The following is a 14,761-nucleotide window of genomic DNA, read 5'->3' on the forward strand; positions in this document are numbered from 1 at the left end:
GGTGCACGGGGCAGCCTGCAGCAGTCAGGTTCTTGTTGGGACTTCTGATGAGCAGAAGTTCTTAAATGTAATGGGGTCAAATAAACCAGTCTTTAGCGGTTGGTACATTTTGCATCTTTGGAAATCCCCCTGTCCCTAGAGATGACGAAGATACTGTCCTGTGTATAAATTCTTTATGGTGCTGCCTCACATTGTCTTTATAAATGACACCACGTGGGACGAGAGGGAGGTCAGTCCTTGTCACTGCCTTTTCCCACCTGGGTGCCCCTCTACTGAGGAATCCCGTCTTTCTTTGGTGACCCACAAAGTGGTCTTTGCTGTGTTAGAAGGTGCGTGAGGCCTTTTGCTGGTCCTCAGCTCCAGGCCAGTGTCTCCTCTGCTGGGTGCCAACGTCCTGCCGGGGAGCGCCTGCCTGGTGGAGCAGGAAGTGCTCTGTGTGCACATGCAGGGCAAGTTTGGGACATGTAGCCCCATTCACCTGCACCTTTGGGCACATCCACGTCTACGGCTGTGAAGTGAGCCCTGGGACCAGACTGGCTTCAGTCGGCTCAGAGTGAGTCGCCAGCAGACACTCGAACGCCAGGACCATCCTCCAGAGCCTGGGAAGGATGGCAGATCTGGTGACAAAAGGCATATTTCCACTCCCTCTAGGCGGGCAGGCCCCAGGGAATGCGGCCAGCTCCAATTCCCGGATATCTGCTCTCTCTTGCGATTCCTACTGGCGGGGCTGCACATTTCCATGTGGCTCCCGTTGCACAAGCTGTCTCTTCTATGGCTATTCCTGATGATCTCTGGTTCTTCCAGGTACCAGACAGCTGCACACAGCTGTTGCTTCCCCTTACTGCTTAAGGATCTCAAATTTCCTTTCCAACATCCAATCCCCGGAGGCTTGGGCCCCCTGGGTAGGAAGGGAGCCTGACTCTGGAGAGTGTGGGCCGGGGAAGCTGGGCTGAGGGGCGACTGCTGCTTCCCAGCTGGGCAAGGCAACCCCACAGGGCCTGAGCAAGGAGGGCTGTCTCCAGAGTGGGAACTTCAGGCTTCAGAGGTTTAGAAAAGGACAAAGTGAAGATGCGAATTTTTCTCTGAAATTTGGAAGGCAGCAAAGACATCCTTGAGGTGGATGACTCTCCCTGTCCCCACCCCACCCCTTTTTAAGGATACACATGAGAGAGACGAATCTGAATCATCTGCCTGTGTCAGTCTTTTTCGTAGTACTATAGCAAAATACCTGAGGCTGGGTACTTTATAAGGTGAAGAGGTTCATTTGGCTCACCATTTTGGTGGCTAGAGGGTCCAAACAGCATGGTGCCAGCATCCTGGCGAGAGCCTGTTGCTGCACCAGGACGTGATGGAGAAGTGGAAAGGAGCCAGCTGTGTGCAGAAGGGGCCCAGCAGGTGGGGCAGCCTCGCTTTGTAACAAGCTGCTCTCAGAGAACTCACCTCCCTTTGAGACCAGCACTCACCCCTTCCTAGGGTCCCCAGGACCTGGTTATCTTGCACCAGGCCCCCTTCTCAAAGGCTTACCCCTGCACACCAACACACCGGGGACCACCTGGGGGACACACGAACCACCCCCGGCTCTGCTCCGAGCACATGCTGAACATCCCCACCCCCTGCCCCTGCACTTCCTCAGCCACCTGGAAGGTGACCAGCAGGGTGAAGGAGTGGCTGTGACTGTCAGTGACCTTTCTGACCTCCATCTCCTCTTCTGCACAGTAGTAAAATCTCATCAGCGTTGGTGGAGGGACAAGGCGAGATCAGGCCCCGCCAAGACAGACCCTCAGGAGTGGTTGTCTGTCCTTCCTCGATGTCCCCTGCTGGGTGGAGGGGCGGTCATTGGTCCCCACCGGGCCCCTTGTTAAATGTTTAAAAAGATTTATTGCAGTATGATTTATAGACCATAAAACGTACCCATTATAAATGCACAATCAACTTGGTGACATCTGGTGATGGCAGAGTTGTGCGGTCGTCACCTCCACCCAGCCTTGGGGCCTCCTGTTGCCTCAGCCTCTCCTCCAGCCTAATCTGCCCTCCATCTCTACCCCACTGCCCAGGGCCAGGAGGCCAGGTCTGTTCTGTCCTGCGGATCTGCCTTCGCTGCGCATCTCACTACCCACGGAATCACACGGTCCGCGTCTCGCCTCCGGCTTCTGCTCAGCCTGGTGCTTGGGTGATCCGTCGGGTTGGGGCGCCCATCACTGCTCTTCGCTGTTTGACACGCAAGTGAGCACATTCTGTAGCGTGGACCCCATACTCTTCTGTCCACTCTCCCGCTGACGGGCGTGCGGGCTGCTCCCAGGGTCTGGCTACCATAAGCCGTGGTCGCTATAAGCATTCAATACACCCAAGCTTTGCCGTTAGGTCTTCATGCTCTGGAGCACATGCCCAGGAGGGGCAGAAGGGCTTGCCAAGGGTTTTCCCAAGCGGCTTTTCCTCTCCAGGATGAGGGTTCCAGGGTCTGCATCCCCATCCACGCCCGCTGCCCTGCTGCTGTGGCCACTGCTCAGGCTGCCCGGCACAGCCTGGTGTTGTCGCATTGCCCTGATGACTGACCAGGCTGGCCTGCATGGTCTTACAGTCACCCCGATGTCTCTTAGGTAAGAGGAAAGTCTTCTCCCCATTTTAAAACTGGGTTGCCCTTTGCCCTTGAGTTCTTGGTGCATTCTCAGTGTCTCTTACCAGACACCGAGGGCAAGCCTTTCCATTGTCTTATGGCATCTTATGAAGCAAAAAAAAAAAAAAAAAAAAAGTTTTAAGTGGATTTGGTGAAGTTCAATTTGATCAATTTTTCTTTTAGGCCCGATATTTTTGCTGTCATATCAAAAAATTCTTTCCCTATCCGTGGTCATGGAGGGCTCCTCCTGGGAGCTCTTAGATTTATCTGAGTTGATTTCTGCACGTGGTGGGGGCAGGGGTCCAGTTTCCTTATTTCTGACCCTCTCCCCCCCAGGCCCCATGGCCTGGGAGGTGACTCACCTGGAGATGAACAGGGCCTCTAAAGAAGTGATCTGAGTCATTGAGGATGGCCTGCGGCCCAGTGTAACTGGCATCTTTACAAGAAGAGAGATCAGGGCATGGACAGGTGCAGAGAGAGGTTCCCTGAAGTCACTGGGAGGAGACGAGGCTGTCTGCAGGCCAAAGGGAGCAGCCCTGGCTCTGAATTCTGGCCTCCAGATCCTCGAGGACATGGATTTCTATTGTTCAAGCCACAATGTCTGGGACGCTTTGTTACGCATCCCTAGGAAACTACTGTAAACATAGCTGTCCCAACTGTGTATAAAAAGACTGCCGATCCCTTCCCACCGAATCGTCTTGGCATCTTCATTGAATGCGGACAGCATACTATCTTGCGTGAGCTCATTTCTGACCCTCAGTGCTGTGGCCCTGATCTATGTGCCACCCCAGTGTCAGTACCAGGCATCTCCAATACTGTAGCATGTAGGAGCTCTGGAAATGGCCAGCACGGCTCCCCTAACTACCCTTAAGCATCAGCTTGTCAATTCTAAAAAGAAAAAAAAAAAAAAACAAACAAACACAAAACAAAAACAAACAAACCCTACTAGGATTTCAAGAGGAATCACAGTCAACACAGAGATCCGTTTGGGGAGAAGTGCCTCAACGCTGAGTCTCCCAATCCATGAATGTGGGATGCCTGTCCACTAGTTTGGACCTTCTTTGACTTCTCTTGGCCATGCTTTGTAGTTTCAGTGTAAAATCCTGCACTTCTTTTTGTTGAATGTTATTCCTGAGTATTTTTTAAAACATTTATTACTTTTTTTAGTTGTAGGTGAACACAATACCTTTATTTTACTTCTGTGTGGTGCTAAGGATCGAACCCAGCACCCCACGCATGCCAGGCAAGTGCTCCACCTCTGAGCCCCAGCCCCAGCCCTGTATTTTATTCTTTCTTGACGCTATTATGAGTGGAATTGTTTTCTTAATTCCATTTCTGGATTGTTCATTTGTAGATCATATAAATGCAAGCGAGTTCTGTATGATCATCTTGTATCCTGGGGTTTTACCAGGCTCATTTCCTAGTTGTGTGTTTTGCATGGATCTCTTGATCATCTACATAGAGACTCGCACCACCTGTGGGTCATGGCAATTGTACTCCTTTCTTCCAACCCAGATGTCTTTCTTTCCTTTCTTGTGTGCTTACACTGGCCTGCCCCTTCAGTAGGAGGCAGGGGTGGTGAGGGTCAACATATTCACTTTGTTACCCATCTAAGGTAGAAATCAGCAGCCCTCCATTTTTAAGGCATCTCTTGCTTATTTCTACTCTTAAAGCTATTTAACCTGAAGAAGTGAAAACTCAGAGAAACTACACACATGAAATATAAATATATATATTAACCATTAATACATATTATACATGTTTCATATTATATATACACATACATATATATTATATGTATGTGTATGTATATATATGTGTGTGTGTGATTTCAATATTTCTTTCCTGACCATAGCTTCTAATTAAATAAAATACAACCTAAGGCAGGCACTTGTTTCAAATATTCAAGGGACAGGAAAGCAGTTGTACCACCTGACAGCAGGGCTGGCTGAACAACTTCTCAAACATTCACACACAGTAGAGTACTACGCAATCATTAAAAGTAGGCTCAAGGGGATTTCTATTATATGAGGAAATTCTTATGTCACAAAGTAAACAGATGAAGAACAGAAAAAAGTATACACACAGGATGGTCTCAACATCACAAAGAGTCACTCACACAAAGGAAAGATGGCACAGACAGGATGGTCTCAATATTGCAAAGAGTCACTCATACAAAGGAAAGATGGCACAGACGCACATAAAACCCTTGATAGATTCTTCTGGGCTGAGGGATCATGGGTGATTTTTCCCTCTAGTTACTTTACATTTCTTCCAATTGTACAAAAATTTTCATAACGAGTATCTTGAAGCCAGAAAAGAAAAACAGACTAAACTGGCCGTGTGCTCTCAGCCTTACCTTGCAGTACTCGTCAATGGGTACCAGGCGCTTGACGGCCACATCCCGGACGTGGCTTCTCCGGAACAGGATCTTACCTGCAGGAGGGGAGAGCATGCTGAGCATCAGGCAGCCGTGAGATGCCGCGCAGCCCGGAGGGTGTCCTGGGTGGGCTGCGGGAGCTGCCTGTCTGTGCTCGACCTGGGTTGGTAACCCCGTGAGTGTCCCCAATGCCCCATTCGCAGCTCTGGTACGGGACTGGGGAACGGGTTAACAGGAAGGTTTGAGGAAGTTTTTAAATACATTTTTATCGACACGTGGTAACTATACATGCTTATGGGGACGGTGTGACATTTCCACACATGCAGATGAGCTGGGCATAGAGCAGGTCCCTGCCCCACTGACCACCCCAGACACCTGCCCTGGGAGTGTAAAGGTCCCCTTCACCAGCATTTCTGAGATGTGCAGGTCCTTCTGTGCCGCAGAATGTGGGGAAGTCATCCCTGCAGTTTGCGGGCCCCCCAGCCTCTCCCCTCTGCCCCATGGTCTTTGGCCATCTTCCTCCTCTGTCCTGTGGACCAGCCTCTCAGCCTCCCTGTCCCTGACGCAGCACCTGTCTCTCGGGGCCTCAGCGAGTTTTGATAGAGGGAGGCCCCCATCTGTGCTGACCGAGGACCGTGACCTGGGCGAGCGGCCCAGGGGACAGCCCAGGGAACGGCCCAGGGCTGCGCAACCTGACAGTCCAGCCCCTCCCCACCATCCCCCTCTGTCCTGCCTCCCGGTCCCCAAACTTCACACTCTTCCATGCTCCTGCGCCTCCCTGGCACACCCGTGCCTCCTGGAGAGAACTCAGGGGGAAATGTGTGGAAAGGTCCCGAGGGCCTGTCTCCTAGGGACGGGGGGCACAGAGTCGTGGTGGCTTCCTGAGGCCCTTACCCTGCAGAAGGTCCAGTACCCTAGGCTCAGACCCAGGCCCAGCCGGGGCCCTCACTGTAACCACCGAGGACCCACTCCCCATCTCACGGGTCCCCGTGGGTGGGACTCCTGCCATCCAGAACCCCTAGGAGTGTCCCCACCTTTGGGAGAAACCAGGACCGTGTGGGGAACCTGCGTGGCAAGTGCCCTTCCGTGTGTCTCCAGGCAGGGGGGGGGGACACAAAGAGTGTGGCTCCATTTTGGCCCACACTGTGGCTCAGGGGACGGAGAGGGCGGTGACCAGGCCTCTCGCTGACAGCTTGTGCACAGGCTCAGACCCTGACAATCAGCACGGGGCCACTGCTGGCCCCTGGTCACTGACCACTTAGGAACTCCAGGTGGGGCTGGGGCGGGGGCTCAGCGGCAGAGCTCTTGGCTCGCATGTGTGAGGCCCTGGGCTGGACCCTCAGCACCACATAAAAATGAACGAATAAAATGAAGGTACTGTGTCCATCACAGCTACAAAAAAGAAAACAACCACCACAACAACAACTACTCAGGGCTGAGGATCTACCCACGGCTCAGGACAGAAACCCCAGGCACCTCCAGGGTTCCCTGGGCGTGTGACCCAGGACAAAAGCTCCACTCCAGTCCCAGCAAGGGCATGGGACAGGGCCTGCTGGGGAGGCCACAGGCCCAACCCAGCCTCTGCTGCTGAGGCCTTGAGGAGTGTGGTCCTCTCAGAGCCTCTGTCTCCTCTGTAAGATGGGAAAGCAGCCCTTGTTCTTGGAAGGACACTTGGTCTAGGACACTCCCGGCACTGGGCTGGCCCTTAGTAGGTGCGCACAAAGGACTCATGACTGGTTTTTCTTTCTTTGAAGCCGTCTAGAATACGCTGCGTGGCACTTTGCAAATAAGAGCATGGGATTTTCCTCTGCCCCGGGCTGCTTAAAGCCCAGCCTCTGGCAAGCCAAGGGCCCTTCCCCACAGCAGAGTGGCGTGCAGGACAGGGGCAGGGCCCTGCGGCCAGAGCCTCCTGGGCCAGCACCTCCCTGGTGGAGGGCCTGAGGGGCAGCGGCCCCTGCTGCTTCCCTGTGGCTCTGGGAAGAGGGGCGCCTGCTGCCTCGCTGGCGTGGAAAGGGTGTTCTGGGACGAGGACTCCGCTCGCTCACTTGGTGGAGGAAGCCAAACTGTACTTCTTATTTTTCAAGCGGCCTCCTCTGCCAAGTTGGCTCTGGGCTCCTGCTGGGATGGAAACCGGGGCTGGCCCCTCCCCCTGCCTTTGTGCTCACATGAGACTTGCCTTTGTCCTGCTGACATGGCAGTCTGCACAGAAAGTGACCCCAAGGAGAGGGGACTGTGCTCCCCTGCCCTGGGCCCGGGCCTCTGGGAGGAGCAGGAGATGGGCTCAGAAGGGACGTGCCAGGGTTCTGGGGCCCAAGGGGACCTCTGCAAGCTACAAGGGGTGCCTTGAGCGGGGACAAAGGGGCCAAGTTGTGGAGAGCAGTGTCTTGGCTAATTCTTGGGTGGGACAGGGTTACGTAACCACCAAAGCTCTAGAGCTGGGAGAGGGCCAGCTGGGGGCCAGGCCAGTCCTCCTCTTGGGGAGCTTTTCCAGAGCTGCTTTTGCCTTTTATGCAGGAAAAAAGCGCTGACTCTTTCCTTTCCTTTCTTGAAGAAATCCCTGTATTCAGAGCCCCGTTTAACTTGAAAGTCACTTATCACTCCAGGTCTTGGTCACTTAAGGGTAGCCCCGACACAGGCAGCCATAGAACCCCTAAGGAATGTCCCAGGACCCTGTCTACAGAAAACCTACCCCGGCCACAAGTTGAGCCTCGTGAAGCCAAGGCTCAGCCTTAAAGCAGTGGAAACTGAGGCCCAGCGGGCGTGGCCCTGCTCTAAGCCACAGGCTGGAGGCCTGTCGGTCAGATGCGCCTGCTCCATGGGCTTCCCCAGGGTCGGGTGGGACTAGATGTGTGAGCTTCAGGCAACGCTGCTCCCAGGAGGGGGCCGGACAAACCGTCTAGCCCTGTCTCTACACCTGCCCAGGCTGCTGGCCTCTGAAGACCATTGGCTCCCTGGATGGTGGGTCGGGAGGACAGATGCTCATGTGACCCAGTGGCAGTTTCCTCATCTGAAATAGGAAGGAGACCTATGCAGCCCTTTAGCTGTAACCCCTGTGACTGGGGGGTGATCGCTGCTGACCATCTGTGTGTAGAAACAATCACGAGTCAATGACCCCTGGCCAGTGTCCCCTGGCCACCTCCATGCATTTACACCTCCTGTCCCATCACTGAAGTCCCTTGATCAGCTCTAACTTGTGAATGAAGAGAAAACTCAACGGCTGTCACTCAGAGGAGGTGAAGCCCCACGGTGGCCTGTAGCCCTAGCCACTGGGAGGCTGAAGATGGAGCAAGGTCTCTTGAGCCCAGGATTTGAGTAGGGGGTCCTGGGAGTGGGGCCAGGTGGCTCAAGTGTAGGTGTGACCTGCGGGGCCAGCCAGGCCCGCCCACCTGCATCTGAACCCCAGCTCTGCCCTCTTCTGAGCCTCAGTTTCCTCATCTGTGCTCTGGGCTCAGGAATGCCAGCCCTATAGGGTGGCTGGGGACTGAAGGTGTCTAGCAATTGGCCCGTCTTGGACAGTCAATAAATGGCGCGAGCCCTCTAGGCAGACAGTGCTCTCCAACTGGCAGATGGGGACGTCGAAGGGATCTGAAGCACAGCCAAGACTCGCTGCCCTGTGGTGGGCCCAATGAGCATGGGCAGACACCGAGGGTCAGCAGACAGCCCACAGGCAAGTGGGATGTGCCACAAGGTGACTGAGGTGGGCCGTGTGTTCCCCAGACACCAGGTCATGCCTCAGCCCAGCCGACACCTGGACGTTGGCCTCCTAAGGCCCTAAACAGAGAACCCAGGAGCCAGCCTGGACGCCGCCTGCTGAGCTGTGAGGGGTGAATGGGTCGCTCAGGGCTGCTGAGCTGCGTCTGAGATGCGGAGCAGAAAAGAGCCCAGCAGCCAAGCAGGGAGCTACGCTCCAGGGCAGCGCCATTGACCATTCCCGTTTGGAGGTGGACATGAGGCCCAGTCGTGGGCCTAGGAAACAGTGTGTGGGGCCCGTGTCCCGGGTACTCTGGTCAGTGGGACAGTGTTCCCCGATGACGGAGGAGGAGCTTGCGAGCTGCCCTGAGAGGCCTGGAGCTGCTCTGTGGCCCCGGCATCCCCTCTGATGGTGCAGGTGGCCTACCTGGCAGAAAGGGGATGATGCGCTGCTTGGGGTCCTTCTGCCCTCCTTCCATGGGAAACTTGTCCAACATCTGCATCTGAAGGTAGAGAACACCAAACCTCAGACCTCTCGGAGCACAGTCCGTGCGCCTCTGACCTTTCAAAGGAATTACGTGATACCCAGAGTTTGCTCTGTCCAGCTTTTCAGACCCCATGGAGAAGGCCACTCCAGCTGGTCTGGGGCCCCCAAACCATTCTTTACGTCCAAGCTGCAGACTGTGAAGGCTCGGGGCTGCAGGACCTTTCTTGGTTTCCCTGGGGCTTCCGGCCCTTGGATTTGAAGGACATGCAAACAGCACCCTCAGAGGCCCCAGAATTTCAGGGATGGGAATCATCCTGCTTCCTAGAGCTGCTAGGTTGTGTTGAAGAACAAACCACAACAGGACTGATTAGGTCTATGACCATGTATGCCGGACCCAAGAGCGGCCCAGTGGCTCAGCAGACAGTATCAGGCCTGGCCGGGCTGGACGTGTGGGGACTGCAGTGAAGACACAGAGTCTGGAGGAGACTGAGCTGTACCCTGGTAACTGCAGGTAGCGTTGGAGGCACCATGGGACGGGTGGGGAGAAGCAGGAATGGGGACAGACTATGACACATGGAAGCCTTTCAGTGCCCTGAGGCGTGAATGTGGATCACCTCACCCAGTATCCCAAACCCAAGGGTCTGCCACTGATTCCCTCTGTGCAAAGATGGAGATTCATAACTGGTACCTATTTACCATTTTCTGTTTCTCTCTGCCAGGGGGACTGGCCACACTCCTGAGAATGACTTCTCTGCCAGCTGGGGTCCTGAAGGGAGGGTCCAGAGTCCTCAACACCTCTGATGGCCATGTTGCTGGAGTAAGATCCAACAATACGCCCAGTTGTCTCATGAGGTCACTTGTTATAGCAGCATATCCTGAGCTATCCTGACTAGTACATGGGTCAAGAAGTCAAAGCAGACGGTGAGAGAGTCCTGAGCCTCCCAAAGTAATGTTTGGCAGGTGAAAAATGTGCCTGTCCTTGCATTTCAAGGAAAAGGTCACTCTGCCTCTCCAGATCTGTCTCTCTGATAGAATCAAAGAAGCTTGGAAAAGTTGGGGAGAAATGAGGTTAGTTAATTGCAGGCCTTCTGGAAGGAACAGCAGTTCCCCAGGTGGAACAGAAGGCTCCGCTGAGCATCAGGCCTAGCCAGGCATGCACTAGGTCTTCAAGCCCTGCCTGGCCACGTGGCTCAGTGGTAGCGTGCTTGCCTAGCATTCGTGAGGCCCTGGGTTCGATCCCCAGCAACATATACACTCACATACACACACACACTCATACACACACACACACTTACACACACATGCCCTCATGGAGTCCTCAGGTCACACCTTGAGCATGGACATTAATATCCAGGAAGAAATCTGCCCAGGCAGTGGCCAACAAGGCAGAAGGGCCAGAGATTGACACTCACATGCCACGGGTACCGCCCCACCCTTGGTGCTATGAGACGGTTATGAAGAAGCTGGTTGGTTTTCTCAGGCTGGGTTCCTGCCCTTCTGAGCTGTTTAACACCCGGCCCCGGAGAGGTGGCCAGCCTCGGCCTGGCAGGGCATCGCAGGGCTGCCGGGAGGTACGGGCTTGGCCAGCAGCCTGGCTCGACACCTCAGCTGTGGGTTTTTCCCTGTGCCGAGGGCAGCATGCAGGGCCTCAGGGGTGCTGGGCAAACCCTCCTAGCCCTGTAGCCTGTGGTTTTACTTGTAGCTTTCAATCATTGGCCCTGTTCTGTCCTGCGTGGTGACGGGGTAATACTTGGTCCACTGTCCTTCAGAGACTGGTGAGGCCACTCAGGGCCCTGTCTGGAAGAGGAAGGATTTCTTTCTGGAGTTTAAGAGCTCTTCAACACCAGCACATAGTAGGAACTCAATAAAAATTGGGAGAACCAGATACTGACAGTGTGGACACTGTGGGGGCGGGGCGGGGATATAGGAATGCTCTGCACTTTCCAGTAGACTTTGCTACGAACCTAAACATAATTCTAAAACATAAAGTTGATTAATTTTTAAAAATGGCTAATGAATGATTGCAACAGAGATAAGTTTGGGGGCAGCAGCTTCAAGAGATGTTGCCAAATAACCCTGATGAATGATATTCAGATCACTCACACAGAATGGTGTTGTGACCACTGCTACACCGGGCAGCCGTCGACGAGCAACTCACACACGAGTTCATCTGACCTTTGCAGCAAGCCCAGGATACGGACCCTAGGTCCCAAGTCACAGGAGAGGGCGAGGGGAGCAGAGAGGGCAGTGGCCTTACCAGGGTCACGGGGTGCAGCAGGGGTGCAGCCGGCCCAGCACCTCTACTGAGGCCCATTCGCCTTCCCCGAGGTCACTCTGAGGTGGCCTCAGAGGGTCATATGAACATGAAACCCAGCTGAACTGAGGTCAGTTCCAGGCCCTAGCCTGTGGGTAGGGCGCGGGGATCCGCTGGCTCGGGGGCAGGGACTGCAGACCTGTGGGTCCTGCTGCTCTAAGTGCTTTTCCCTCCGCAGATCTGTTTGTGGAGATAGTGCGGAGACACCATCGGGGGAAACGTGTTTTTGAAGAATGCACGGCTCCCTACCCATGCACCCAGACGAACACTCCCAGATTGGGGCTCCCCTGAGTGCCCATCCAGAATCCCCCCCAGGGACTGGTCTTGGGAAGCCACCCTCGGCCTGTTCCGACTCGCTCTGGCCCAGGTGAGCGTGGCTGGGGAGCCAGGGGCTGGCCTCGTCTGCACTCTCCAGCATGTGGCCACTGGCCCCCAGGGCTTCCAAACACTCAAAAAGCAGTGCAACAGAAGAGCAGAATTTCAAAACGTGCTTCGCTGGCTTGGTCAGCCGCCGCCCAGGAGAAGAGAAGCTGCCAGGGAGCCACACCAAGGCCTGGCTGTGCGTCCAGACGCCACTGCCCAAGGCCATCAGGTCTCTTGCTGTTTCAGAAAGAAGGAATCGCACAGAGGGTGGAAAAAGACGACCATGTGTTAGCTTAGCTCTGCACCCTCACTAAGGCAGGGACAAAGACTTCCCTCCAGGGAGCACCGAGGGCTGGTGGCACCTCCCATCTCAGAAGGGCCGTCTGGGAGGAGAACGTGTCCAACTCAAGGAAAGGCGGTTTGGGGACAGATGTGGCCCCAGCGCCTCAGGCTGGTATTGGCCGGGTCTCTGGGACTCGCCCAGCAGGGCCAGGCTGCCTGCTGAGGAAGAACGGTCCTGACAGGCCCATGCCCACCCCCAGAGCGACAGAAGAAAACCCTCCAAAAGATGCGCTGGGGACTGTCACACTGTCGAGAGCTTGGGACAACCAGGCTCTCAGTCCTGTTCCCACTGAGACAGGACATGACGCTGGCTGAGCGACTGGGGACAGGCCTCTCTGTGCCCGATGGGAGGAAGGCACAGACCAAGAGGCAGCTGCGCCCTGTGATGGATCTGATGCCCTCCAGACAGCTGCACCTGTGCCCTGGCGTGCCCGCTGTCCTGCGGCGTGGCATGGGGGCAGCAGGGGGCTGCAAGGCCTCCCTGGACCCCATGCAGGGACTTCCCCTAGGTGTGCTCCTGCTACAGACGCAGCTGGTGCTCCGCCCCAGACAGCGCTCCCTGGCAGACAGAGTGACGCAGTGGCTGTGTCCCACCTGCTCTGCAGAAGCCCAGCTCAGACTCCAGCCGCCCTGCTGGGAGTGTCCTACCCACTAGGTGGAGGCCAACTCCCTGTCCACTGTCAAGACCGGTTCAGGCTGCACCTCCACCAGGAGGCCAGCCCTCTAAGAAGGCCACTGGTGAGAGGTGGCAAGAGGTTCCCTGGGAATACCCTGACCTGGTGAGAGGTGGTCAGAGGTCTCCTGGGAGCACCCTGACCTGGTGAGAGGTGGTCAGAGGTCTCCTGGGAGCACCCTGACCTGGTGAGAGGTGGTCAGAGGTCCCCTGGGAGCACCCTGACCTGGACCTACTGGGGTAATACGTCCCCACTGCACAGAGAGCCTCAGAATGTAGAAGCTCATCAGGTCCCCGTGCCAGTCCAGGGTCTAGGTCAGCAAATTTTTAGCTACCTTGTGTGAGGGAGGCCCTGGCTTCACCGATGGCCATGACCTGGGGATACAACAGACCTCTGACTAACAGAGGTCAAAGGTTACATGGCAAAGGGCAAAGTGGTCCTCGCATCTAAGGCTTGTTTGCAAAGACTCATGGTCTGGGCAGAAGCACCCTCTGCAGAGTAGACTCTGCCCGTTCTGTAGGGAGAGAGGACAATTTATGGTTTTCTGTCACCTACCGCCTATTTCCCTGATGTCCACTGGGGAATCCCTGATGTCCACCCTTGGGTCTAGGCACATCGGCAGGGCAGGGAGCTGACTCTGTTTCAGTCCCTGGCTGACCCTGATGACCTGATCATGTGACCCAAGATGAGCCAATAAGATTTGCTCCAGTTGCTGGGGAGGGGCTTCTCTGTTCCCTGACATCACTGTGCTGGTCTGTTAGCTAGAGCCCAGAGCTGTGGCTGCCACCATGCCGTCCCTCCTGGCCTGGGCACGAGAAAATCAACAGTGGAGGAAGACAAGCCCTCCTAGACACGCTGGTCCTCACCTGAAGCCAAGGGCCCCAGGATTTCTCAGTCCACTGGGTAATGAAGGTGCTGTCTGAATAACCCACCTCGACTGGGCTCCCGTCACCTGCCCCGGGATGGTTCTGACTAAATCAGGACCTCGAGGCAGCTAGGAAGGGAGGGTCTGGATCAAAGCCTAGTCCTCCTCATTCCAAAGCCCAGGATCTTAACAACCTGCACCACCACCCGCTCCGCCTGCAGCTAACTCCCAGCAGCCACCGCGCCCCACCGCCAGTCCCAACAGCGGACACCACTGGTGGGAGAGCGGGAGAGCCTGTGTGTACACCATCACTGCACAGAGAATGGGGACGCTGTGTACCCTAAAGTCACCCTCTAGAAGCTAGCAGAGGTCTTTAGTATATCCACATGTCCACACATGAGGCCTGGCATCTGCATCTAGAACATTCATTACCCCCAAAGTCCCGTAAGCAGGGTCTCCCTGTCCCCCTCCTAGCCCCTGGTGACTCCTGGCTATCTGCTGTGTCTGGTCTCGGCCTCTCCTGGACACAACTATCAATTTTAACTCATCAGAACCTTGGGATACAGCAGTGGGGACCAACATGGCCAAGAGGGTGGACTCTGGGGTCACCCATCCAGCCCCAAGTCTGAGTAGTTCCGACGCTCACCAGCTGCGTGACCTTGGGCAGATGAGGGCACCTTTCTGGGTTGCAGACAGAGGGGCTGGTGATGGTGCCAGGCTGTTTAGATCCTCATCTGTGTAATGTGACAAGCTTGTCATGAGGATTAAATGAGTGGCTACATCTAGATATCGAGCAGAATGGGTCCCTCATCCAGTGCTCTGGAAACGCCTGCTGCTTCTGCTGCCATCAGGCACAGAGGGGTTAAGGGGGTGCCCAAGGCCACACAGCTAGTGGGCGGCTGGGCCCGGGCCTCCTGACTGAACCCTCTACTTTTCCATTACAACACGCTGGCCAGGCTGCCCCTCGGCGAGGCCTCGGCCCTCCCCACTCTCTCTGAGCCAAGTTACTTCTGAAAACACCAAGGCGTGGGG

General features: G+C 55.4%; 1 protein-coding gene across 2 annotated transcripts in view; it reads right to left on the bottom strand.

Annotated features, from left to right (window-relative positions):
- Sh3pxd2b (SH3 and PX domains 2B) overlaps positions 1–14,761 on the bottom strand; it is a 74,183-nt gene that overhangs the window by 34,578 nt on the left and 24,844 nt on the right. For both annotated transcript variants that reach the window (XM_078052435.1, XM_078052434.1), the window contains exons 3-4: positions 9,112–9,187; positions 4,974–5,050 (exon numbers count right to left, since the gene is read on the bottom strand). In XM_078052435.1, coding sequence (XP_077908561.1) covers positions 4,974–5,050; positions 9,112–9,187 — 153 coding nt within the window. The remainder of the gene's footprint in view (positions 1–4,973; positions 5,051–9,111; positions 9,188–14,761) is intronic.

This window comes from Ictidomys tridecemlineatus, chromosome 1 (assembly GCF_052094955.1).
Source record: "Ictidomys tridecemlineatus isolate mIctTri1 chromosome 1, mIctTri1.hap1, whole genome shotgun sequence".
Classification (NCBI taxonomy): domain Eukaryota; kingdom Metazoa; phylum Chordata; class Mammalia; order Rodentia; family Sciuridae; genus Ictidomys; species Ictidomys tridecemlineatus.